Raw genomic sequence first — 27,113 nt, 5'->3', positions numbered from 1 at the left:
AGACACTGCAGAACATCTGCACGGAGACCTACAGGACAGGCCTATCTACCTGGAAGAGGTTAGATTCTGTAGGAAATCTAACAGCTACCCATAGTTGAAGATATGCATCCCACGCAGGACAGCAGAAACGTGGGAAATAGCACAGAAAAAAAAAAAAAGGCACTCATGGAAGACACAGCTTCACACTTCAAAATTTCTTCCTAAATCTTCCTTTTCTGATTTGTTTTAAATGTAAATGTATTCAGAAAGATGAAATATTATCAATATATTGTTTCCATTGGCATATTAAGATGTCTTTTAGGAGCAATTACATTAACATATAAAACAATAATGACGAAAATGGGCACAACATTCTCATTTTTAAAAGTATTTGCATACTTTCAATTAAAAAAAAATCTCTAAGCTTTGCTGTCATCTTCTTTCATACTCGGCATGGGAAAGGTCTGATAGAAATAGTTTATGTGCTACAATGACACCACCTCGTAATCATAATGCATGGTGCATTCTGAGAAATAACAGGGCAAAAATCACCATTTCAGAGGGATTTATAATTCTCTTCTACAGCTACAGAATGTCCTCTTGTAGGTCATCAGCACAGGAACTGCTCAGAAATCATCATCTCTGTATTGCTCTCCTTTGCTACACAAAGTTTTTTAAAGCATGTTCTTTTATCTGACGTTATATTAAAAATGTATGTGTGTCAACTCCACCACACTGATAAAAAATAGAATTTATAAATGAAAGAAAGCAAAATGTCTTAACTGGTATTTCTTCAATGGTCATGTCAAAACATTATTTTTTTGCCTGACCCCTCACGTACAACCCTGAAACTAAATTTAATATCTTAGATAACACATCAGGCAGAAAACGGTGCAATTTAACTTCCGTCTTTAAAATCAATAAAGCTAGTTCTGATTCTCCATCATATGAAATGACTTCAATGTTCCTTCAATTTCTCTCACATAATACTAGAAGAAGATACGAACATGTTCTCTTTAAATACTTGATATAATATTGTTTTTATGAAACTATATGTCTCTTTTTAAAACAGCTTTTATTTTAATGTTGATACATCAAAGGAAAACTGAGAGCACCATGCTAATTCAGAAAAATGCAATACATACCTTGTAACTCCCAAACCTTCAGCGGTTCCATGTTGTTAGTAGTTTCAATTAGATGTTTTTTAAACTCTTTCAGATTATTTTTCAGATCAGGATGCATCTGTCTATACCAAAACATTTTAAAAATGAAGACAAATTAATGACATCCAGAAATGCCTGCTTTTATCTACTGTATTACACACAGCTGTAGCACTATATCGTTATGTTATCAAGCAAGAATTAAATTTTTAATTCATTCTCAAAACACAAATGAGGATTTGGGATGCGAAAAGGGTGATTTGTGAGGACTAAAAGCCTGTTAATTGCAAGGAAGAGTTCAATTGGTTTGTAGTGATCTGTCTTAAACCCTGTCACAAATATCTTGATGGAATAAATGAACTCAAAGTCTAAATAATATTGACACAATGCAGCTGTAAACAGCAGTAAACTTAAAGTGGTTATAAGCTCTACAGTTAGTTTACTATAGCATATTGCATGCTTAATTAAATATTAACTATAATATATATGAACTGTAACTGTAAAATAACAGAGCTTGTTGTATTACCCATGAAATATATAAGCAAGCTATTGTTTGTATGGAATGAGAACGCCTAGTTAGAGACCGTTTTTTATAAATTAACATCACTGACAAAATCAAGCTGCTGAGCACAAAAATCACTGGTCAGGCTTGAAGAAGAGCACAGTGCCCAAAACCTTGGATATCTTTTTCCAAAAGATAATTGGGCAAAGAAGTTCTGAGGGGAAAGACTTCTTTCCCCTCAAAGACAAGACAAAGAAAGACAAGACACCCTCCAATAGCAAACAATTTCCATTAGACTTTTAAAGACTCTTCTACAAGAAATATAGAACAAGAAGCAAACAGCAGCTAAAAACAGACATTTAAAACATTAAGACTAATTTCCATAATATTTCATATTTCATTGTAGATACTGGGAAGTTTCACAAGGAATTCCTTCCCCTCCCATCCCCCACAATTTTTAGCTGTTGGAATATTTCTATCATCTAAGGGATGCTGCTTTTTATTGGAAAAGGGAAAAAATCACGTATCAAGACTGTTGTTCTGGGATTAAAATACAATCCAGGTTCCTCAAAGAAAGAATACTCACATGAAAAGGGAAGTAAAGACAGAAAATTCCCTTTTTACATACTTGTAACACAGTCCTATAAATGACAAACTAAGAAGACACTAACAACAATCATATCTTCCTCAAAATATCGCTCCTTAAACCCAAGAAATGAGTAACTATTCATCTTGAAAACACCTTATGTGGCTACAGTTCATGGCTTGCTATTTGTTTTGATCTGTAATTATCTGAAAACAGAAATAGCAGCAACTGTTTCCCATAGGATACCATGTTGACATGTTTGTATCTAAGTTTTTGTGGCTGTTGCTCAAAGCCAATTTTTTACTTAAAAACAAACAAACAAACAAAAAACAAACCCCACAACTATATAAATTCTAAGAGAATTAGAAATCAAAAAGCAATAATTGAAATGAATAAGCAACTGTTTAGCAAATATAGTCATTTGCAACATAAATCTTACTTCTTCTATAAAAGACTTTAATTTTGGTTCAGGTTCCAGAAAAAAATGCAAAAGTTTAATTATATCTTATGTCAACTCACGTTAACTTGTGGAAAAGAAATCCTTGGACATCACTTTCTTCATCATCGTCATCTTCCTCTTTCTGTGTGTCATTTGATCCTGAACATGCAGCACATATAAGCAATACACAAGAAAGTTACTGAAGTATCCTGCTGTATAATTCCTATGAATTATAAAACTGTTAACAGAAATATGCAATCTGAAAGTTGTCATTCCCAGATGTAATTTCAATTAGATTTATATCTTTGCATTCACATTTTGGCATCAGAATGAATCACTTTACAGAACTTAGCAACAGTGGAATTATTTTTAAAATATAATTCATCTGATGTTTACAATTTCAATATAAATTGCTATGGTTAAATAGTTCACTTTCCAAAATAACCATCTCTCAGTTTGATTAAGTGGGAAACTCTTATCAGCCAACTAATACCAGATTTATGCTTGAAAAACATGATGCCTTTAAAGTGCTTGAACCTCCAACTAGAATTTGATGCAAGTGAGAGATTTGTTTATTTCCTTAAAAAAAAATAAATCTATTTTTGAAGGGGCTCCAAGGCTATTAAACCATAGTCTTGCCAAAGCATAGATAACTATAAGTTTCTTTAAATCTTGCAAATCTCCACACAAAGTAATTTCTCTGTGTCAGAATGCTACAGTTTCTATTTTCTGTGGTGTATGTCTCATTTCAGCATGTAGGAACATATACTGGCAACAAATTCTATGATCCTATAGAAGAATGTAAAGTTATTTTTAAAATTAGAAAAATTAGAAACAAATTCAGGAAAAAAAGCAACTGCAAAACACTAATGTGTAGTTATTGTGATAACTACCATATTAGGGATGCCAACAAATATAAAATAATTGAAGAACAAAGGTTAAACAGTCTTATTGAAAGGAGAAGAATAGTTTACATTCTGAAGTACAGCCACAGATAACAATAATTACAGGTTAAGTAATGAACTATGTTCTAAGCAGAGTTGTTCACAAATGATCCCATGCATTTTAATGTCTTAGTTCTTAATGTCCAAGAATTCCTTGTGCAAAAATAAAATATAACTTTCAAAATACTACTGACTTCATAGCTAAATATATTTATATATTTTAATAGTAACTCCAATAAGATACCATAAATGTAAAAAACAACATACCTTTAACCTGTGTATCATCTACTGCTTTGTATTCTGTACTCTTTATTGCAAGTTCTACACCATATCCAGATAAATACATTTTCCTGGAACTTGGTTTCTGTTGGACAACATTATTTTAACAGAATAAAAACAAAACTTTAAAAACTTTAGATTTACAATATGCAGTACTGTAACTTTAACATGTTATGCCAATAGTAACTTAATCTTTCAATATATGATTCAAAGCATGGAATACTACATCAAACAAAATAAAAGTCATGCAAGACATATTGTCAACCCACTGAGGAGGTGTATATAGAAAGTAAGAACTTCTTTTATCTCCTGTAGAATATAGAAAGGCTGTCAAAATAGTAATTCCCTCATATAATATTAGAAGGATTAGAACAGCAGAGCTGGTAGCACCCTATACAATTAATTACTGATGCTTAACAATTCACATTTTAAACAATTCTTATATCCTTTTAAATTTGCCAGACTTTAGAATGTTAGGAGGAAAGTATGCATCAGGCTGATACCTTCCAAAACTTTTGTTGAAAGGATCAATCACTTTCTATAAAGAAGATTAAGAATTATTATTAAGGTATCACAGCTAAAAACGCGTTGCCAATTTTATTAATAAGACCAAATGTTTCTAACTTTGGAGTGGAAGTCTGACATTCAACAGAGTAATTACTCATATGTGAAAAAGTGCCCTAATCTGCCCAAAATGCAAAAAAAAAAATCCCTTCCCAAAATGCAATTTGCACATGTGCAGCAACAATATCTTGAAAGCCTTTCGGCTTCAAGATAAAAAAAAATATAAAAATAGACCACAGAAAGGCTGTGTACCTCTTTTACTCTCAATACTCCCTCTTCTGGCATATAATGAAAAAATGGAGGGAGAATCAGTCTCCATGGGAGAGGAGCAAGGAGCATGGAGACCACAGGTATTTAGTTGGGAAAAAAAAGTGCAAAAAAGAAGAACTGAAAGTTCAGTAAAAACTACAGCCCTTACAACTTAGAATTTAAGACTGACTTCCTCCAATTCTCTATTTCATTCCCATAAGCAAACAGCTCTGAAAGTTAATCTGCAAACTAAAAAGCTCATTTCCCTGAAATGCCTGGTCTACATAAATCACAGCAACCTCCTACTGAATCAGATTATTCTTGCATTAGCTGCACTATTTAAGAGCTGTACTTCGAATATGAATTACAAAAACCTTCCGAGAATCAAAACAAGGAGACAACATAACTCCATGTACTGGTATGTGTCTTGCACTGTCACGTTTCAGGGAGTAAGTTAGGGAAAACAATCAGCAACATTATGTTTAAACGTTAAATGTTGAAAATACTGACACTGTGGAACGCAAATGCCACAAAAGTGACAGCCTATGCTATTGTACTACAAAGAACATGAGATTATAATTAGATTATGTAAAAATACACATAATTAATTATGATTAATATTACTTATTGATTATTGATTAATAATTAATAATTAATTGTGATTAATATTAACACACGATTTAGGCAAATTCAAAAACAAATGTATAATGCATGTTGTGTCAAGAAAAATAAAGATACACTACTAACAGTTTATTGAATCAATGTTAACTTGAACTGCATACCTGAACATAATGTCGGAGAACGTACACAATTTCCTCCTTTTGCGCCTTCTCAGATAAAATCTTGTGGAATTTAACAAAGTCTTTTGTACCTATTTCTGCATAAAGAATAACCACTGGGCCATCCTCTTTGAGAGTTGGGAATTTATGATCTCCCTTGAAAAGATATGGCCTGGGTCTGGTTTCAAAAACAAATAAATGTGTTACAACATATGCAAAAGTGAAATAAAACCTGGCACTTTTTGTACTTCAAAACTGAAAAACAAGTAAGGGCTTATATGCTAGAGGTGTACTAGCCATGTAAAAATAATCACAAAATAATCACAGTTGCTCACAAAAGGACTTACAAAACCGATTTTCAAATGAAAGTCTCAAAAACTGAAAAATCAGCATCAACTATAAATAACTTCAATGCATTATATCAAATTGAAACATCAGCAAAATAAAAAGCAGAGACATTTTGGGCAACAATCAATTACAGCTAGAACCTTTCAAATAAAACGACACTGTATCTGTTAGAGATGTACACAGCAATCGGTGAGTAACAGCACAGTAGAGGGATATTCAGTGAAGTTTGAGAAAGCTGCTCACACATATGGAAACTAAGTGGGGTTATGCTTCACTTCCAGCATCAAGCTCATATAATTTAGATAATTTTGCAAATTTTGATTGCACCTACCCTCCTCATTCAAGGCCATGACGCTTCCTACACCTGCAATAAATGAATTCTTAGATGACTGCAAACATCTTTTGAACAAATAAGGAAAAGGTGGAAAAGTAACAGGCAAATACAACTGAGCAGTATTCTCAAGGTGCTAATTATTGATGAGTACATTTATTTTTTAAAGTTGCCTTTGTATAGTCACACTGGAAGAATCAATAAACTCTTTCCAAACCTCTCCAAGGCAAGCTCAGAAACTCTAACCCAACTTACCCTGCACAAATGTGTGCCCTGTAGCTACACACTCATTCAAAAGTCATACTGCAAAGTTGTGAGCAGAACTCCACATGCTGCAGCTTCTGTGATGCAAAGCTTGGGAATATCTTCTATATAAAATCCCAGAATAATTTACATTGGAACGGATCTTTGGAGATCATCTGCTTCAATCCCTCACTCAAATTGGGGACAATTTGTATGAGCTTGCTCAGAGCCTTTACATCAACATCCTATGTAAGCTTGGTAGGTATGCAATCGGAGACCACATTTGCAAGGCAGACACAAAAGGAGGGGCCTGGCTTGAGAATTAACTTGGGTGTGTGCAGCCATGTGTTGCAAAAATATCAGGTAAGCTTTCTCATGCTCATCACAGAACAGAACAGACAATGCTTCAGATTCCTGAAAAAGATGACACCTACAATTCTTCATTAAGTTCAAGAGCAGATGCAGATTTGCCCCCACTGAAAGCTTACATACGGGATGTGACGTCTGAAACTTCTCATACCCAGAGAGACAACTGCCAGTCATTCATAGGGCGCTGAAAACCTGAATCAAGGGAGCATCTCTTTTCTTAACCAGTCACTTAGGAGAATGAATCATGATCTCAAGAAGTACCAGCTGCTGTCGTGACTTTCCTGAACGCTGACGGCCTCTAAGAAAGCATTTCACATGATAATGACCAAGCTTCACTAAAAACTTAAGTGCTGCATTGAAATAACACAGCACTGGGCTACCAGAATCACCTGGAAATTCATAATTAAAGCATTCAGCCCTTGCTAATCCAAGGTAAGCCTCCGTTTTCTGTTTTGCTTTGACACTGAACAGCAGTGAGGAAGAATCGATTCTCTTACTGCTCAAAGCTAATACATTTATTGACATGCGTGATTCCGTGAGAAGGCTGCCTGAAAGGGAAGGAGCAGCAGTTAGGCAGACAAAACTGATAAAACAATACATGGATGTGGAGTCCAGCACTCATTAACCAATTACTAGGGTAGTGAAGGCGGCTATGTGCTTGCCTAGGTAGTTCCAAAACAGTATGCGTGACTCGTCAGGTGTGTCAGCAAGAGCCCTAGAAATCCAAGTGTTGTTTTCAAGATATGCCATCCCAACCATTTTAGCACTCAAGATCTTCCTTTCAATGGTCCACAGCCTGAGAGCAGCCCATTGCAACTCCACACAAAACACTTCCTACTGGAGCCATGCAGCCCATTGCCACGTAACTGAAACAGACCAAATCACGGCAGCTACTGCATAAAGGAACGGCCGAAGCAACACTTGATCTTGACATGCAGACCTTATCCATTTCGGCTCTCCTGAGTCCAAACTGCCTGAGACTTCCTGGATCTCAGGCTGAGCTGATGGATCTGCACAAAATAATGCCGCAGACTCTTCTTTCTCTGCCACCAAGATTTGAAACTATGATCCCTAAAAATAGAATATTTCTTAGTGTTCCCGTTCAATACTGGGAACTTAATGACACAACTGAAAGCCTAGCTTAAGCCTGGCTTAATTGGAAGATTCACAACAGACAATACCCCCCGAAATAAAATACAAAGGAAAACAGATTGAAATAAGAACGGAAGGAGCATAGATTAGTAAACCAAAAACATCACTTTCCATGAAAGTCACAAGAAAAAGAATGACTGATTTAGAGGAACCAGCAGTGAGATTGTTCCATATACCATGATGTACACCATACAGAAAAGGGAGAGAAAGTAGCACAGCCCTACCTGTATCACTTAGGCTATAAGTCTCCAGCACAAGTGACTGAGCATACGCTACCCAGAGTCTATTGTTTCCATATTGAAAGCAATATGGAAACAATTACTTGGTAGGAAACATATTTTTCTTAAAGTTTAGCTCCAGGAACTCTAAATATTGGAGTGACTCATTTATTTTTGGGCTAGGTATAAGGAGAGGAAGTTTAACAAGATTTTGTTGCCACTGCTGAAGGTTGTAATGTGACTTGTACACCTACCCAAAACAGAAAAACAATTTAATACAAAAAACTTCAGTTTTCCTGTGAGCTTTTAAAATTAATTTAATGACTCATAGCAGTCTAACTCTTTCAATTCGGAATACTTTATGATTCTTTTGTTTAGTATCCTGATTTTCCAGAATCATGTCAGTTTGAGAAAAATACCTCCAGAAAGAAGAACGTGCCAAATCCGCTTTAAAGAAGAAGTATATTGTTATAGAAGAACAGTATATTTAGGCATTGTTGTAAAATGCTAAGGTTTCATAATGCCTTAATAGATCACCAGAAGAATTCAAATCATTTTAAAAGCCCAAATATAGTACAAATAATTTATGTAAGAAAATGAGATACATTTGTTATGCAGAACATAACAGTTAAAAATGGGACACTGCAGATGAGACAGTAAAATCTTTATGCAAAAACCTTGGTTATCGACTAAGTAAAGGACAATGATTCAGTAGGTTGTAATTATATCAATGACTTAGACAATACCATAAATCACACATGTAGAACATAAGCCCGTTTTTAGAGGCAACCAGCACCAAAAAGACAAATTTCATTATTTTCCCTCAGTTTGTATTTGATAGAAAGAAAAATCCACGTGTTATGGACTACTAAATCATCTTTTCATAGTAGTCTTTATACATATCTCCGTGAAGTGTCTGAGGGCATGAACACGAATGTATATCATGATAACCTTGACCATTGCAGGATGAAAAAATGAAAAACCAACCAACCAACCAACCAAACAAACAAAAAAACAAACACAAAAACAAACCCTACATAAAGGTTTTGAAAAAATATAATTCTGTTTTTATAAAGGTTAAATATTTTGCTTTCGTTATTTTTGTTATTGTTTGTTATTTTGATAGGTTCTACATGTTTTATCTCAAAACCCAAACTCATTCTGGACAGATGGTAGTTTCCACAGGACAAAACCTGCTTAAAGTCTGGATAGATTTAAAGTCTAACACAAGGTAAAGAAAGTTATGCCATCTGTGGTAGACTTTTCTTCCACTCTTACATTCCGGAAACCCTCAAATGCATTGGCATTGACAACACAGCAAGGTCTGTCAGCAGAAGTACAGACTCTGATGCATAAAATGGTAAGCTTGTACAGAAACAACACTGTAAACTTCACTATGCCATAGCAGAAAAATTGAAGAAATACAAAATTATGCATGGGGTTAGAGGAGCAAAGCTCTATGGTTTTGTTTTAGAAGACTATTTTGATTCATAATTGATGAATTTCTGTAACAGAAAGTGTTTAAAATATTTCAGAACCAAAAGTAACTGTTTCAAAATAATGTATACTTTAAATGGGTATGTCTTTAAATATGCAGTAAACCGGGATTTATGGACTTGTTAACATCAAGTATGTAGAATGCAAAATTCCAAAATACTATATGTGCTATAAAACGTTTTCTTCTTTCGTAAACTATTTTTCCTCTTAAAACAGATCATTAAATTTACCTCTTAGTAGCCTTCTTCAGAAGCTTTTTTATTTCATTAGTCTTACAGGTGTGCTTCTCATGGATAACCACAAATGCACTGCAGCCTTCTGGTGGAGGTTCATCAGCTGCAATCTAATATTTCAACAATTATACTTAACCAGAATACTTTGATTGCACTTCAACTTAAACTCACATCCCTTTGATTAAAATAACTCCACAGCTGCCATTGAGTTTTGTTTCTAATTAAGCCCATTCAAAGTTGTGTACATGTGAAAATAGTAATGGAAAATATTAAAAGATTGAGACCTTATAACCTTTGTAAGAGTTAGTCTATCAAATAAAGTCATGTTCCAGAAATCTCAAGTCCCTTTATGTTCTGTAAAAATGGGGCTGAGAAATATCCTCCACAAGCATAAATCACAGACTATACTCTGAGGCATTTTTAATTTTAGCAGCTATCAGTATTTAACTATTTGATCTTTCAACTTCGGAAATACCATAATGAGAGATATGAGAAGTCCACTAAATAACAGATCTAAATGTCTTGAAGATACAAGAAATTTCCTACTTTGGGAATGTCTGAATTTCCACGTGAAAATTTAAAGCAATGCAAAACAAACAAACCAACCCACAGCTGAGTTTTAAGAAAGAACAAACTATCCATATACAACTATCCATATAATTAAAAACAAAGATTTTTTCCTCACAATAAAACTGGCTTATAAAACATCACATCATACCTTTTAAAATTTGTATCAGGGTTGACTACAAAAAACACCTGCATGTATATTACTGAATTGTAATAAATATTATTTACTCTGAAGCCAAAATACCACATCAATCATTTACCAAATATATCAGATAATATACTCACCTGCTGAAACATCTGAACAGTTGGAGAATATGCCCGTATGGAAAGTGCAAACTTCAACAGATTGATTTGCAAATTGGATAAAAATTGTCCTGCTTTCTTCAAGATTAAATTGTAGTAAGAATGCTCTGAATCTGTTGAAGAAAAAAATACAAAGTTTTTGTATTTAGCCTCTAATGGTGTGGCTTATCTATCTGTGTTAACATAATATTTGTATATTATGCTAGCACTGACAGGCAGTTCAGAAGTCTTCAGTGTTGTCCACCAACAAATTGTTTTCTTTACCTACAAATTCTCAAGGCTTAATGTAACACAAATGAATTAAAAGTGAGCAGAATAGCACTGGTTAACATCAAGTCATTTTCAGCAATTAAAAAAATCTACTCAATACAATAATACCTCTTTGCAGTCCCATATGGAAAGTCTTGAGCAGAGCTTAATATTTCAAGCTTATGCTAGCCTTTTAATGCAAACTTTTAAGTTTATGTTCAACCGGCGTTATTTTTAAAATGATTTCCTCACATGTAGTCTTGGACCACTCCAATCATTCAGTTTACATCCATAAAGCTCTTCTACTGGCAACATTCTTCGGTCTACTCTCACATACCCTATTTCTTCCCTGGAAATGCATTATAAACAAGAGTACGAGAAGGGATATAAGTGAAACGGTTTCCCATCCCCTACCCCTCCCAGCAATCTCACCTTCTCAAAGCCAAAATCAGGACTCCAAGTAAGAATGGAAGGTGGATGGAGTCTGGGAACAATGGAAGTTATAATAAAGAACTGTGGTGGTAAATAAAGAGTATCCATTTATTCTTCAGGTGGAAAAAACATAGAATCACATTATGGTTTGGGTTGGAAGGGACCTCAAAGACCATCTAGTTCCAATCCCTCTGCCATGGGCAGGGACATCTCCCACCAGCCCAGGCTGCCCAAAGCCCCATCCAGCCTGGCCTTGAGCACCTCCAGGGATGGGGCACCCACAGCTTCTCTGGGCAGCCTGCGCCAGGACCTCACCACCCTCACAGTGAAGAATTTCTCCAAAATATCTAATCTAAATCTATTCTCTTTCAGTTTAAAACTGTTAAACCTAGTCCTGTTCCTGCACTCCCTGATGAAGAATCCTTCCCCATCTTTCCTTGTAGGCCCCATTTAAGTATTGAAAAGCTGCTTTAAGGTCTTCACTGAGCCCTCTGATCATCCTCATGGCCCTCCTTGGACTTGCTCCAACAGGCCCATGTCCTTTTTATGTTGGGGCGGCCCAGGAGCTGAACACAGTACTCTACATGGGGTCCAGGAGCGGAGTAAAGGGGAAGAATCACCTCCTCAGCCTGCTAGCTACACTTCTTTTGATGCAGCCCAGGACATGGTTAACTTTCTGGGCTGCACATAAATATTCTCATGCTTTCCTTAGGCATGTCAGTGGAAGAAGCATAATTACTCTTTTATCAAATTGAGAAAAATGCCAGTATCTGTTAAGGAGTTTAAGGAATAATAAATCAAAAGTCTGAACTGGGCCAAGTTTTCTACGTTGCTGTATATGATATTCTTGAACACAAAGTTGAGGAACCAAAGCTTTTACCATAACAAACATTGTGTACCATCGCTGTTGTAGAGGTTGGTCTTCCACAGTAGGAACAGCTGAAACATGCACAAAGTAGTCCAGAATGGACACTGTGGTGAAAAAAAAATCTAAGTAATCAGCATGTATTTTACTTACATGAATAGATACTACCTGTAAAATGCAGTGATTCAGGATCTTTTTCACCTAAAATTCAAATATTCTCCTATAAAGTTGAAAATTTGCAGCAAAGAGAAAGCAAGTTGAGGGGGTAAACTATTGTAGCTGTCCAGCTTAAATTTACCTATGTTGTTGGTCAACATCTTAATTTAAAAGTGTTTCTTCTGTGAAAGTGGAATGATTGTCCCAGTGGGAAACCCCTCTAGGGGTCCAAAGTGGAACCATGCTAGACCACGTACCACAACCCTAGACGCCATAGTTTTGGAATTGTCCATCAACTGAGGCCAACTCTAGATGTAAATAAACTTGTGAGCCTTGCAAGTTCTGATGAAAAGGATCCCTTGGGAAGGATTAAAAAAACAAACAACACAAAACAGAATCGGGGATATTAAAAAAAAAACAAATACAAAAACACAACTTGGAGAAAAAAATTGGCATCTGAGCATTCACCATTCTGATGCCAAAACACTAAACAACATCCTTCTACTCTATAGAGACTGCCCAGTCTTCTACTGCTCCTGTTCAACAGCAGGATTAAAACATTTTTAATCATAGCTTCTGTGATACCCTGAATTTTCTTTGCAGGATTTCATTCATATTATTATATAGCACATATCTGCTAGGCAGTTTCCTTCCTACCTTGTATCCTTGGCCATGTATTGTAGAATACTTGTCTTCATGTCTCTCTATTCCTTTAATTTCTGAAGTTTCTTAAGTAACGTCCTGGTACCATGGCATTCAAAACTATCTGAGTTACTGAATTGTCTTTTCACCTACTGTTTGCCCTAGCATTGGGCAATGCTTTTCATATACAATGATGAAGTACTTCCTATCCTCTTGCTTTCCTCTTTACAACCCCTACCCTTTTGTTCCTAGAACCTCTAGGATCTTCTTTCTGCCTTTTCCTCCTCCCGAAAATTAATTATTTCAAAAGACTCAGTTTGCTGTTATTCACTACACACAAAAAAAAAAAAAAAAAAAAAAAAAAGTAGGATTACAAAAGGGCATGTTCTACATTTCCAGGAATATGCCTTCCCGTAAACTGTGTATAAACATTCCTGTCTAACATTAAATTAATTGGACTACTTACATTTATACTAAAACTGCTGGCTTTATTCAGACTACAGTCTTAGCTCTTTAAATTTCAGCATGATAAATTAATCCACATCAACAGCTATATGATCCATCTCACGCAAAAACCATTTTTTTAAGTTTATTATATACTTCAAACTATTTTCACATAGTATTTGCTCCTTGATACTTGACAACTGCTTGCCCTTCAGGCACATTTTTAACAACGCTCTCTGCTAAAAAGTAGAAGCCATGATAAATTTTTAGAATGTTAGAGGCAACCAAGGAGAAACAGATGTTTTGGTCATAAAATGTTTCATGATGGCATATTACCATTAAATTCATTAACCAAGTTGATTAAAAAATAACTAAATGAGATGACATCGATGGGATACAGCTCCCGATTTTAAACATCTAAATGCATGCGTACAAGCTATATGTCTGTAAACTGCCACCCCAGCCAATATAGTCTAGCAGCCAACAAAACATGAAAAGCTATTTAGGTTGCTCTAAACGTGCTTAAATTTGTCAGCTGAATAGCTCTCTAAACTCCTATAGTCAAACTGAACTGAACTGAACAACAACTGAAGCTTAGAAGTAGACTCATATTTATCTACATTTATCATTCACAGTCTCCAGATGTATCTCATATCACAAGTAGATGAAAAATAGTTTAAAAAGAGGGAGAAGACCAGGATGGTCACAAAAGGAAAGCAAAGGTCTTTATCATAGCTCCTCAGACTCCATGCAAATGAGCACGCACACCACAGAAGTAATCTGAATATATGCTGGTGCCCCACAGGAGAATTGAAAGTACTGAGGCACAGAAGGCATGGAGAGTAACTATAAGGGACCTAATTAAGTCAGAAGAGTACAGGGTGATAGGCGTATTGTTTTGAGGGACTGGAGTTTGGGGATTTTTTCAACTTTATACATGTGTATATCTGTATCTATAGATTACTTAGGGAAGCGGAGAGCTCAAGTAACAGCAGTTCCAGCATCATCGGCCTGTCAAACCCCCGTGACATTCAAGAAACACACCAGTACATATGGAGTACTTTATTGCATGGTTATTATAGAAAAATGCCGTAACTGTGTTATTTCCTCTTGAATCTATATGGTTGATATGGGCATAAAAATACTTATCTGATTTAGTAGTGAGTAATGGTGATCTAATACAGTGTGCAATGATTAACCTTCTATATCTGCAACAGATAATTTGCATGATTGTTGTTTATATGTAATATATTGTTCTATTCTTTTGGAGAAAACAGTTTCCTTATTAACGTCTGTGGGTTTTTCTTTGTTTGGTATTTACAAGGTAGCTGAACATTCAACACACAAACTAAACCACTTAGGAAGACAGTAAACACTCAAGTTATTATTTGTCAGCAGGGAACTAGCTCCTTACCTTCACTCTGTATTCCTAAATTAACCTTTTGAGATATGAAAACAGCACAAAGTTTAAACTGCAATTTAAGTATTTTGTAACTGTGCTATTTTTTTAATATTTTCACAGCTTTGAGTTCTTTATTACGTGCAGCCCCAAACAGCATCACTCCCATTTCCAAATTTTCCACAAGATGAGAGGCAAACATATTGCATATTAAGTAAACATGCAGAATGTTGTCCATGCCACCTGAAGACCTCTCTCTAATTTAATACAGCATATCCCATAATCATCCTTTTTTGATATTTTTCATAGCTGATGATTTCAACGATGCCCAGGTTGATGTGAGTACTTATTAAAAAATGTTGCAACAACTAAACTAACCCTACAAAATGATGTAGCAAATTCCACATACATTGTTCCCACCAAATTTGTTTAATTTCTACAGAGGTGACAGCTAAACAGACTATTTATAGACCAAATTTTCTACAGCTAAATACTTAAGTGAACAAATTAACAACTGATGTTGATTTGATTATTCCAAATTTAAAACCACAGATTTCACGGACTGATAAGCAACAGGTTTGAAATCATCCAAGGAATGACTTAAAAAAGCCACCATACTTGATACTTTTCAATTGTCTCTTGGCTTCTCTAATACTTTGTGACTCTTCTGAAATACTCAATAGTACATTGGGATATAAATCTACCATCCAAATCTTCTATAAACCCAGCTTTTCAGCTTGAAATCTAGAATTCCTTTAGCTTCTAGGAATTTTCTTCTGTTTGAAATCAACGTATTATCATCCATCTTACCTAGTTTTGATACATCAAGTGTACAACTGAAAAGTCATTCACCCCAACCAAGCCTTTTTAAGTCACCTGCTTTAATTTGCTCAGTTTTTGTTGCATTGTGAATATTCCTCTATGTCTTTTGACATGTAACAGATAAGAAAGAGCTTGTTCTATAACATCCAGAGAACAAACTTCTCCTCAGAGGTATACTACTGTATCTCTCCCTGTGCCACTCCAGTGTCTCAGTATTAATATTCTTTACTGGAGCTGACCATTTTATATCAGATGCCTAATGCAGACTTCTCTACTGAAAGTGTCTTAATCATTGCTGGATACGTATGATACTCATAATATTTCTGTTTCACACTTAGGATATTGATTTCAGTAAGACCTTTTTTAAGTTGGAAGAATCAATACTGATGTGATTTGGTCATTAAATAACCACTTTCTTTTCCTCTAAAATTGTAACTTTCCTCCCCCCTCCCCCATTCACAAAAAGCACTGGTTTATTATACTACCTCAACTGTGAATTAACTTTTAGGAAACCCACACCTGGTGCCAGAACTTTAAACTTTCCTGCACTATAAACATAGGAGTTTGTTGATCATAATATCAAATATACACTTACCAATAGTTTTATATGCTTACTTAAATAAGTATTTTAGTACATTCTTAAGGTTCCCCACTACCATCATCTAATCCTCCTGCGTACCCTGCTGTTAGGCAGCTGAGGATATGAGATTTCTCCTTACCCTTCTCTTCAGGATGAATGAAACCCATCTCTCACCCCTCCTCTTAAGTCTGCCCCAGTTCCCCAACCACTGTGGTGATCCTCTCCTAGACTTGCTCCAGGATGACAATGTTTTTAGTGTAATGGCCCAAACTGGCCCATTGCTACAGAGGGAGTCTTGCAAATGCTATTACAGTTAAATAATCACTTTTGTCAACTGGCTGCCTACACTCCTGCTAACTCAGCACAGTATGTAGCTGGCTTTCACAGGCACAAGAACGCAACACAATGAAGTGTTGACAAAGATATCCAGCTGGTTCTCAAGAACTGCTTTCTAGTCAGCCAGTGCCCCACTTGCACTGTTGCCGAGGTTATTCCAGCCCACGTGCAGGAATCCCTAAGTGCCTTTGCTGAACTTCCCGGTATTTCTGCAGGCCCACCTCTCCAGCCTGCCAAGGCCTCTCTAATGACAGCTCTGCCCTCCAGCTTCTTGATTTCTCCCAGGTTTGCACCATCCACAATCTTGTGGAGGGTGTAATCCACGACACTGTCTAGAGCAATGATAAACACATTAAAAACCATTAGTTCCAAATACTCGCCATAAAAAGGCCACCAGGAGACAGCCAGAGGTCAGGCTGACCTTATTTCCATTTTATGTGTCCTCATGCCCTTGCACAGAACAGTTCTGAAGGCTCACTGTCCTCAGCGATTCTCTGGTTTTGCTTATACTTCTGACTATCCCATTTTCACTAGCTCACGGAATAATTATTTTTTTCCCTTTCCAGTTTACATCCCACACCTACAATCACAGTTCTTTGTACATCATCTACTTCTACTAGAAGCTTTCCGCAAAAATGAAGGGTAAGAGGAGAAGGGCAGTGAGAAAAGAAAGTAGAACATCATGTTCTACTCAACACAAAAGCACATCATGCAATCATAAGCAACAAAGTGTTGTTTACCATGCTGCTCTCTGTTCCTTTCCTCGTAATTTTCGAAGTCTATCAGCTTCTTTGAGCATTGCTAAGCACTCAAATAATGCTCTCACTGACCCATCCACAGGGACGTGACAAACTGTTTTTGATTCATATTCAGTCAGTCATACTTGCAAAAATGTGTTGTACCTTAAATTCCTTCTCCCTCCCATATATATTGCATTCTGAGCACGATTTTTGTCATCTCACTGACATTACTGGCATGGTCTTCATACAACTTGTCAGCCTTTGATTGCTAACATTAACATTCAATTTAGTTAAAACCTCACCTAGTGGCAGGTCCAAGTGATATAGCTCCTCACAATCATGCCTAACAAATGCTACTATTTTGAAGAGCAAATGAAACAAGTGCCTCAAGTACTGTGTTCTGTTTTGGGCCCCTCACTACAAGGACATCAAGGCCCTGGAATGTGTCCAGAGAAGGGCTACAAAGCTGGTGAAGGGCCTGGAGCACAAGGCCTGTGAGGAGCGGTTGAGGGCACTGGGGGTGTTTGGTCTGGAGAAGAGGAGGCTCAGGGCAGACCTCATTGCTCTCTGCAGCTACCTGAAAGGAAGGGGTGGGGACCTGGGGGTCCACCTCTTTTCACAGGTAACTGGTGTCAGGACCAGAGGGAATGGCCTCAAGTTGTGCCAGGGGAGGTTCAGGTTGGCAATGAGGAGACATTTCTGCTCAGAAAGAGCAGTCAGGCACCGGGATGGGTTGCCCAGGGAGGTGGTGGAGTCACCGTCCCTGGGGGTGTGCAAGGAGAGGTTGGACGTGGTGCTTGGGGACGTGGCTTAGTGGGTGACATTGGTGGTAGGGGGATGGTTGAACCAGATGATCTTGGGAGGGCTTTTCCAACCTTAATGATTCTATGGTTCTATCCTTAGGTCATTTTGAACCCATTTCACCCTGTTCATCAATTAACCTTACAAATCACTTTAATATTGACCAACCTGTTGAACGATCTGGCAAATATCTAATTTTTTCATTTTTAGTTCTTCTAATTTCTATTAAACTGCTTTCAAGGCGTTTTCTGGGATGGCTCATTTACATTTATGTTTAGTTTACTGGATTTATTTCCAGACTTCTAGCAACCCAGTATTCTGTTGTCTAGTTATGCACGATTTGTTATCCTGTTTTGCCAGTAGTATTAATCTAACACACTAGTATAGCTGCTGATAAACGGTCTCAATGTCACCTACAAGTATTAAACATTTTTGGTATTTTCATTTTTTCGTTTAGCTACCTACTTGTTTGAGGTTTGTGGGATTCTCTCCTCTTCAAATATCCTTCATACACAAAATGTTATCTGAATATCCAACTTCTGTTGATGAATCTTATAGGAAGGTATCTTTAATCTTTACATTTCTGTCCCATGCTCGAAGAGCAACCCAGTCCATCTTGTCTTCGTTTTTAAAATAGCCCTGCATATAGATTGCCTGGGACAAAATACTCTGGAACTTTCTGAAAGAAAGCTACCTAGCAAGCAATAGTGGAAGAGTTAGGCTTTACCTGACAGGAACTAGCTGATGTGTTAGCTTGGATATTTAACAATAGTGTAAAGTGTAAGATATATTAGAACTAGCATGCTGTTTAACTTACCTCCTTGCTTATAAATTGTTAATTCTCGTACAGTTTCCAAGAACTGCCAAAACTTCTCATTACCATCTTCTGCAATAAATTCACTGTTTAAAAAATAAAAATGAATTGTCCATAGGTTGACTTTGCCCAAAGATGTACCACAGTAAAAATCCTCAATTGTTTTAAAGTAACAACAAAAACAACAAAAAAAAAGCCATGAAGTGTTAACTATTTAATGATCACCTCAGATCTCTGCAGTATGAAATATGAATACTCATGTATATTGGTTAAATGAGAACAAAACCACTACCAACCTGAACTCAACAGTCAAGTTATAAAGCAAAGAGACTACTAATAAACACAAGCAGCTTTTCATTTTATTTTTCCACGTATATACCAATATACAGTTATGTATGAACGTAGTTAAGCACACAAACTTTATTAAATAGATGTACAAATCTAAATGTACAAATAACACAGTGTCAGGTTATAGCTTTTAATTGCATTACAGACTTTTTTTTTTTTAATTCAGTGACAATGTTTATTTCGATATGCAGGGGAAATCCCTGTTCTTTGGTACACTTTCAAAGACAGGTTAACCATTATAAGCATAAAAGGTAAGGTTTGCTTTATTCCAAATACCCTTTTTTCCCACTTAACGTTATCACTTTCCCATTTTGTTGTTCTCAAGGAACACCAAGGTTTGTTTGTTGCCCCTCAGGCCTGCCCAGAAGATAACCTTGCTATCCCCAGCTTATCCTTCCCTGATCTTTACTTTGGAAGCTTGCCACCCCTTGGGTTACAGCAGCCTGCAGCTCTCCCTTCCCTTTCACGGGAACTCTCCAAGCAGCAGCAAATACATTGTAATGAAAAACGGAGCACAACTGTAAACCGAATTGGCTGAGGGGCCAGAAGCGTGTAAGAGAAGAAAGCGTCTTGACTTTGTGCTTTGAATTAATAGTCGCAAAGTAACAGCGCCTTTTCTGAAGGCACGCTTTACTACTACAGCCCCACGCCTTTACTCAAGCCTTTACCCACCGTTACTTCACTCGTGAGGCAGAAGCGAGTTAACAGTCTGGAGATGAAGATGCTTTTACCCTACGCTGCCCCGGCTCCCCCCGCCTCCCGCCCCGCCGCCAGCGCCGCTCCCGTCCCGGTCCCGGTCCCCGTCCCGACGCCCGGCAGCGGAGGAAGGCAGCGAGGGGGCTGCACGCACCTCGCCTCCAGCAGCAGTGGGGTGGCCGGCCATTTCGCCGCCAGCCGGGCGGTCACGGCCGGGGGAGAGGCCGGGGCGCCGCGGCAGGAGCAGGGCAGCGCCCGCAGCAGGGCGAGGAGGGCGAGCGGCGCCAGCAGCGCGGCGGCCGCCATCAGAGGGCGGGCAGGGCGCATGCCCCCGCCCCCGCGAAGAAATACATCTGGTCCCGCCCACGCGCCGCTTTCCGTCTTCCTATTGGCTGCGCCGTGCCGTCGCCGTCAGACTATTGGTCAGTCTGGAAGTCAATCAGCGGCTGACGACTTATAAGCAGCGGGGGTGGAGGGGGAGACCTTCTTGACACGCGGCGGCGGCCGGGGAGCGCATGCGCGAGCGGTAAGCTGTGGGGGCTGGCCGTTAACAGCTCCTCCCGCCCGTCAGGGGACCTCTGCTGTGTGTGTGTTACGCCTTGAGGGGCTCACACCCGGCTGTATTTTCCACGAGCCGGGATAGCAGCAGTTTTCCTAAGCTTTCCAGTGCCTATCCTTGGGCTTCGTGCCAGTTAGGGGTTCTGCCTTGGCTTTCGTTAGCATAAAAAGAGCTAAGAACTCAGTAGCTTCGCAGAGAATACGTATACTCCCATATAGTCAACAGGAAGGCAGAATGACTTTTTTTTTCTCCATCAAAGTTAGAACATATTTCCAAATAGAACTAGAAAGCTGTTTACTACCAACGTATTTTTCCTTGATAAACAAAACTCACTAGAAAAAAACAAAAACAAGTTGTTTGAACCAATGTTCTTATTTGCAGGCTTGTGTTACACTTTTCAAGCTTTTGTTCTCCAAGTTACTTATTTCCAATCTGGTTTTGAGATCTCACTGGTTACTCCCTTTCTTCCCCAGGACTGCTGCACTCTTTGTTCTTCTCCAGCTCTCTGGCGAAGCTACAAGTGCTGGTGCAAGTGCTTCTGGAGCAGGCTTGTGGGGTGTGGATATGGAGCAGCTCCCTCTCAGTAGTTGTCTGTTGGAGGGACGAGTCCTCCTTCTCCAAAAGTTGGTTGATGAAACACAGAGCTTGAAGCTGAAATCAGGACTGCTCATCTTCCTGCTGCATGTAGCTTAGTGTATCTTGCCAGCCATCATTTCATGACTGTTTAAAACTGCTATGTGGATGGCTAGAGCCAGTTAGGGCCATTGTAAAAGGATCAGGCTATGGATTGTATAGTTTAGTTTGTTAGTGCTTGGGACCAGTCAATGTAACATCCTATGTACAAATAAAAGGGACTTGTTTGCCAGATGTTCTGAAACTGTCATGTAGAAATTCTGCCCTAAAAAAAACAGCTGTACTTACATGCTGCTGGGTCTGTGGCTTTGTATGATAGTTATCCCTAACACTCAGCTCTTTGTTTTTACTTATTCCCACAAACTTGTGCAGTTATAACACCTCAGATAATTGTCAGATACCACTGACACATCTGTGATGCCAGCTTCACTGTAAAGCAATTGATTTAAATAACCTCACACAAGACCAGTAGCAAAGCCTTCATAGACTTCCAGGAAGTATATAGGAGAGTGTTTCTGTTGGGTCATGTGTAAGGCCAATAGTAATAATGACATTCAGTGTCTTTTATACGGAGAAAGACAAACACTGAGCAGTTTTTTATTCATGCTGACAGTTCAGCTGATGCTGAGGGGGATGACACAACTCATGTTATGTACAGATGAATAAGTTTGGATCTCCCATGAGTGCAAATAACTTGTGTATGTGGACGAACTTTGGCATCCAAAGAAAGACTGTTCCATTGCTCCCTAGCAAAGTTCAAAATACTTTGTAGGAATTATGTTACAATGTTCTGCACAGAATAATTACAGCTGTTTTAAATTAACCAACTATCCAAACAATCCTTTTATGTTTAAAGAAGGTCCAAGCCAATTGCTTTTTGCTGTTTCTTCAGCCAAAACTGAAATTTACTAAAGACATTCCCCGTGTATATACATTTATCAAGCATTTTTCATAACTACATGTGATACTATGTGTTTGTGATGATGGATGCATCTGCCTTACCCTAATCTATCAATTGTCTTTGTATATAAAGTAGCTGTATTACATTTTATTTTATATTGATATTGAAGAGGCTGCTATTGTTGCTTAACTGTGAGTTCTTAATAGCCTGTACTTGTTTCGTACAATTTATTACTTGCCATACAAAAAGAAATAAAAATTTGTTGCCACTGGTTATGGAAATACAACTACCTTTGAATTCAGTGGCAGGATAAAGTGGTAGCTGTGAATCAATGGTGAGATAATTAGTCTCTGCTGAACTAGAGAAAATCGTTGGTTGAGTTTTTCTCTTGAGCAAAGATCTTTTCTGCTTAAATTCAGAAAAAAAATCTCCATTAGACAGAAAGAATCTCTCTCCAATTTAGGATTATTGTTTTATTAGTTGCATTACATTTAGATAGGGTAAATGAAGTTGGAAGGGATTTCGAGATGTCTCATGTCCAGCCTCCTGCTCAGAGCAGGTCACTGAGATCTTTGTCCCCTCGAGTCTTGGTGCCATCTCCAAGGATGCACAACCTGCACAGCCTTTCTGGGCAGCGTGATCCATTGCTTGGTCAAGATGCAGTTCTGACTGCTCTTCAGAAATAAATACTGCGTTGTAACAGAGCATCACCTTCCTTATAAAGGGAATATTTATATATATACATCTGCATACGAGTATTTATTTTATCTGCCTTCCTTTTCCTTTGGTACTTTAGCTGCGTTCTGGTCTCAAAGAGCCGACGTACGCTTTTCAGAAATCTATTTCTTTATAATTGCACAAAGGCAGATTTTAATCTCTTAAGCAGTGTGCAAACCTAGAAGATGGAGAGCGGACTTAATCTTCATTTCTACAGCAGTTTTATGTAATTAAGTATTGCAAATAGCACTTGAACATTCCTGTACATACATTCCATATGTATGAGAAAGACCCTCCGTTCTCTGAAATGGTTTTTCAGCAGAACAGAAAAAGAATTACAGCAAAATTTTAAAATTATTCATATCACAGCTGTGTAAATAAGAATTGATTATCATAGCTGTTTCAGTGTGAATAGAGGAAGTGATTAATGAATGCCTCTCTGTAAGATGCAAATGTTTTATAGTATTATTCATAGTGAGCTATGTCTATTTAATAGAAATAGTAGCAATAAGTGAAAATAAGTTGAGCTTCATCAGTGTATTCAGTTAGCTGAAAATAAAACTTTTTTTTTCTCTCTTTTACAGATTGAAAACCATTTTTGAGCTCAAGGACTCCCTTCTTCCCCAACTTGGAGGAACACAAATGACAAACACCAGTCAAAATCAAAAGGTAAGCCTGTTACCTACTTATTAATTGTCAGCCTTCTGGGCAGTAGCTGCTGGTATCCTTTTACCTGTCAGTGTTGTTCCTGTGTCATTACGATCAGAGCAGGCGTTTGAGACGTTTCCCTGGTGAGATGAAGTATGCTGCACTGAAGCACTTTTTGTCCATTCTGTTGGAAATAAACAGCAACCTGAATGATGTGATTAGCGTATCTCTATGTGGTGGTATTCTGTACTAACACAGAGTGTATTTTATAGTCTGTTAGCTCTTCATTTTGACTTGCAGGGAAAAGCAAGTGAAAGAAAAATGGATGTAGGAGTAGCACGAGCCTGGTTTCAACAGTTCAAAGAAGCTGCTCAGTGGCAACTAGGGCAATCAGAATGTATGCTGCTTTGCTGTGTGCCTACACGTGCAGCTGCAGTGACAGTAAACGGCTGTCTTCAGGATCCTTCTCTTTCAGACTTCCATTTAAAAAATAGAGATGGAAGCAACATTTTGCTTTGTAAAACCAGCATAGAGGTTACAACTTCTGGTGACCCACCTCAGAACCATAAAGAATATATCTCATGGGCCAGAGGAGCCAACTTCCTATGAGCCTGTGGGTACGCTTGTGTGGCTTGATGGAGATCAGTAAAATTTGGCCGGGATGGGAAATGCAGCTTTTGCAGTAAGCAGTGGCACTGTGGTGTTGTGCCAGCAGGATGGTGTGGTTGCACTGATTTCTGAACCATGCTGGCTCCTACCATGCCACACCTGGGCACCTAGCAGTACCAGTGATTAAAAATAGAGTTTATCTTTAGCACAGCAGGCTTTTCTCAGTCTGACTATGCCAGATCTCAGCTTGCTGAACCCAGTTCATCTCGTAACATGAGTTGGCACTTCTGATGTTATTAACTGGGGTGCTCCCACAATTATTCTCTTCTTTAGAGAACCCTGAGGCTTTCAGGTGTTGAACACGAGTATTTTTCCCATTTTCTCTGATTTCAACTTGTGAATTTGTGTATGTACTCAAGGAAAGGAAAGTACGATATCATATGTAGAATGCTGTGGGCTTTTAGTGGAAACCTTTTTAAGTGGTTACAGACATGTTTGTAATCCCTAGGATAGGTCATATATAATATTTTAATAATGAGCTTTTGTTTGTCAAAGCTATATTGATAAATTTGACAGGGATGCAGGCCTGCGTACTTTAATTGATTTTTAGAAAAGGTGTCAGCAGACAACCTGCAGACAATATTACTGCAACAGTGACTAATACTTAAAAACTGAGCGAGTTGATGTGGAATGGATCTGCATTGGACCTTAGTATTTACTCTAAACAGTAAAATAATTGAGTTCTATTAAATATCTGAAAGCTGAATAAAGTAGCATACACTCCAGGTGAATCTTAGAAGACTGGCGTGCATTTATTGTTTTAGTGGTTCCAAATGTGGGCCAGGGATGATGTGTGTACAAACAGAGTAAGAGTTTAGTCTTGGGCACGTCACGCAGTTCAAGGAGAAATTCTGTTGACATCTTCTGCCTAAGAATAATGACCTAACTCCAAATAATGTAGGAAAATCAAGAACTGAAGGCAAGTTTTGTTTTTGTTTCATGTCGATTCTTTGAGATCTATCTCAAAGATAAAATAAACGACTGGTGAAAGGGTAAATTAATGTCAGTGTTCCGGTTGGATCCAATTACTTGGATTTTCAGGTTTTTTTAAACCAATTAGCCACCTACTGAAAGTGTCCTGAAAACATCATGCTTTCTCTTGGAGATGGTGAATACAACCCAGTGATTCTTAAATGGTGCTACGTGACCTGAAAATGATACCCAGGTGATGCACCAGTAATATAAAAATTATCTAAAAGTGTACTGTAAGACTATTAAATAACCATTGTTACTGATTCAAATAATAGCCACACGCTTGTGTTTTAAATGTAGTTTGCTACATGCGAATGTATGGGAGATCATAACTTTGTCAGGTAGAAATTGTTTGTATAAAAAGTACCAAGTTAAGTATTTTTACTTCATTATGTGATATGTGCAAAAAAGTGCCTCGGGATAATTCTAAATACATAAAAATAAAACAGCAACCGCAAAAAGGATTTCAGTGTGATATTACAGGTGCATTTCCTGAAAAAATATAGTATTTCCAGAAACAAAGGAGTTGTATTTGACTTACAGACCTATCATTTATGAATCAAAATGTGTTGCTGCTACATGTGAGGTGGAATATTTAAAGATAAAGTACCTGTACAATAAGGTATATGGGTGATTTTTCCCTTTTAGTCAGCTCAGTAACCCAAGCACTAAGTCCTTGCCCAGAGGAGGTGCATAAGAAAACATAAGCTAAGTTGGAAAATTAGCCCATAGGTCCTCAACTAAATTGCCTTTGGCATGCTCCCGGAGAGGTAAACTCTGCTCTATCTCCCTGGGGCCAGCTCTGCCTGCAGTGACACTTAGGGTGACACCCGGGCTTTCACGTGGCTCTGTGGCTCCTGACTCACTATGGCACTAAGATCGCTCTCAAGTTGGTCCTGCTCTATGCAGAAGCAGAACAAGATGACCTCCAGTGTGCTCTTTCAACCTAAATTATTCTGTGACCCTTAAGTGCAATTTATTTTAATTAAAGCTTTGTGTAAGTAAAGCGAAACAACTAGTCATGCGTTATTGTGCGAAATGCAATGGATTTGTTTCCATTGGAACAACTTCCAGTGCTGCTTTTCAGATTTTATGTCCCTTTTCCTTGTTCCATCATTCTGGTAATGATAATAGCAAACTAGTAGCCAGGTTTCTCATCTCTCAGGGCTCATTTCATCTCACTTCCCAAATCTGAAAAGAAAAATACTTCTGGACAAGTCATGTAAACCCATTCCTTTCAATAACTTGTACTGAATATATTTAGAGGGAACATAGAAATATTACTTTTCAATAATGTAAATTAACATTTTATGTCCTTTTCAATTTATCTGAGTATATAAAATTTTCAATTTTTATGATTTATATGCAAAGCTAATTACAATCCATTGTCAAGACAGCTTTAAAAATCAATGTAAAAAATAAGTTATACATAAATGAAAGAGAAGGAAAAAGTGCAGCCACAAGCTATTACGCGTATAATGAAAATGGATTTATTGCTCAAGTCTTATTACCTTCTATTATTAAACCATTAAGAAGGTCCCTTAAGTTTAATCCAGGTTGGAAAAGACACGTTCACATACACGTATATATGATATTCCAGGCAAACATATATTAAATGAACACTGTGAGAATTAAAACTCCCAGAAGAAGGAGAAAAATTATTATTCCCACATCTCTGACATCAGTATGATATATCCATAAATAAATTATAAAATGTGTACTTTAACAAGTTCATAAAATGTGGGACAGTCAGGAATTACATTTTTTTAGCACTAAAACATGCATATATAATTTCAATCCTAGATCTGTATCAGGCTAGCACATATCTTTAGTTCAAATGGCACTAGCCACTCAAAAATCGGAATAAGCAGAGTCCCAGTGAAATAACTGGTCACTGAACCTGCAAGGTTGTGGTTTATAGCTGTATATATGCAGATTTCTGGAGCTT

The 27,113-nt window shown here is 37.6% G+C and overlaps 1 protein-coding gene across 1 annotated transcript in view; it reads right to left on the bottom strand.

The window, feature by feature from the left end:
* UGGT2 (UDP-glucose glycoprotein glucosyltransferase 2) overlaps positions 1-20,393 on the bottom strand; it is an 86,112-nt gene extending 65,719 nt beyond the window's left edge. The window contains exons 1-8 of the mRNA XM_032203496.1: positions 20,221-20,393; positions 19,026-19,108; positions 10,725-10,855; positions 9,870-9,982; positions 5,485-5,659; positions 3,878-3,974; positions 2,747-2,825; positions 1,125-1,225 (exon numbers count right to left, since the gene is read on the bottom strand). Of these exons, the coding sequence (XP_032059387.1) occupies positions 1,125-1,225; positions 2,747-2,825; positions 3,878-3,974; positions 5,485-5,659; positions 9,870-9,982; positions 10,725-10,855; positions 19,026-19,108; positions 20,221-20,393 (952 nt within the window). The remainder of the gene's footprint in view (positions 1-1,124; positions 1,226-2,746; positions 2,826-3,877; positions 3,975-5,484; positions 5,660-9,869; positions 9,983-10,724; positions 10,856-19,025; positions 19,109-20,220) is intronic.
* Between the last annotated feature and the right edge of the window lie 6,720 nt (positions 20,394-27,113).

The sequence above is a fragment of the Aythya fuligula genome, chromosome 1, assembly GCF_009819795.1.
Source record: "Aythya fuligula isolate bAytFul2 chromosome 1, bAytFul2.pri, whole genome shotgun sequence".
Taxonomy (NCBI): Eukaryota; Metazoa; Chordata; class Aves; order Anseriformes; family Anatidae; genus Aythya; species Aythya fuligula.
This window is presented reverse-complemented; position numbering and strand designations above follow the sequence as displayed.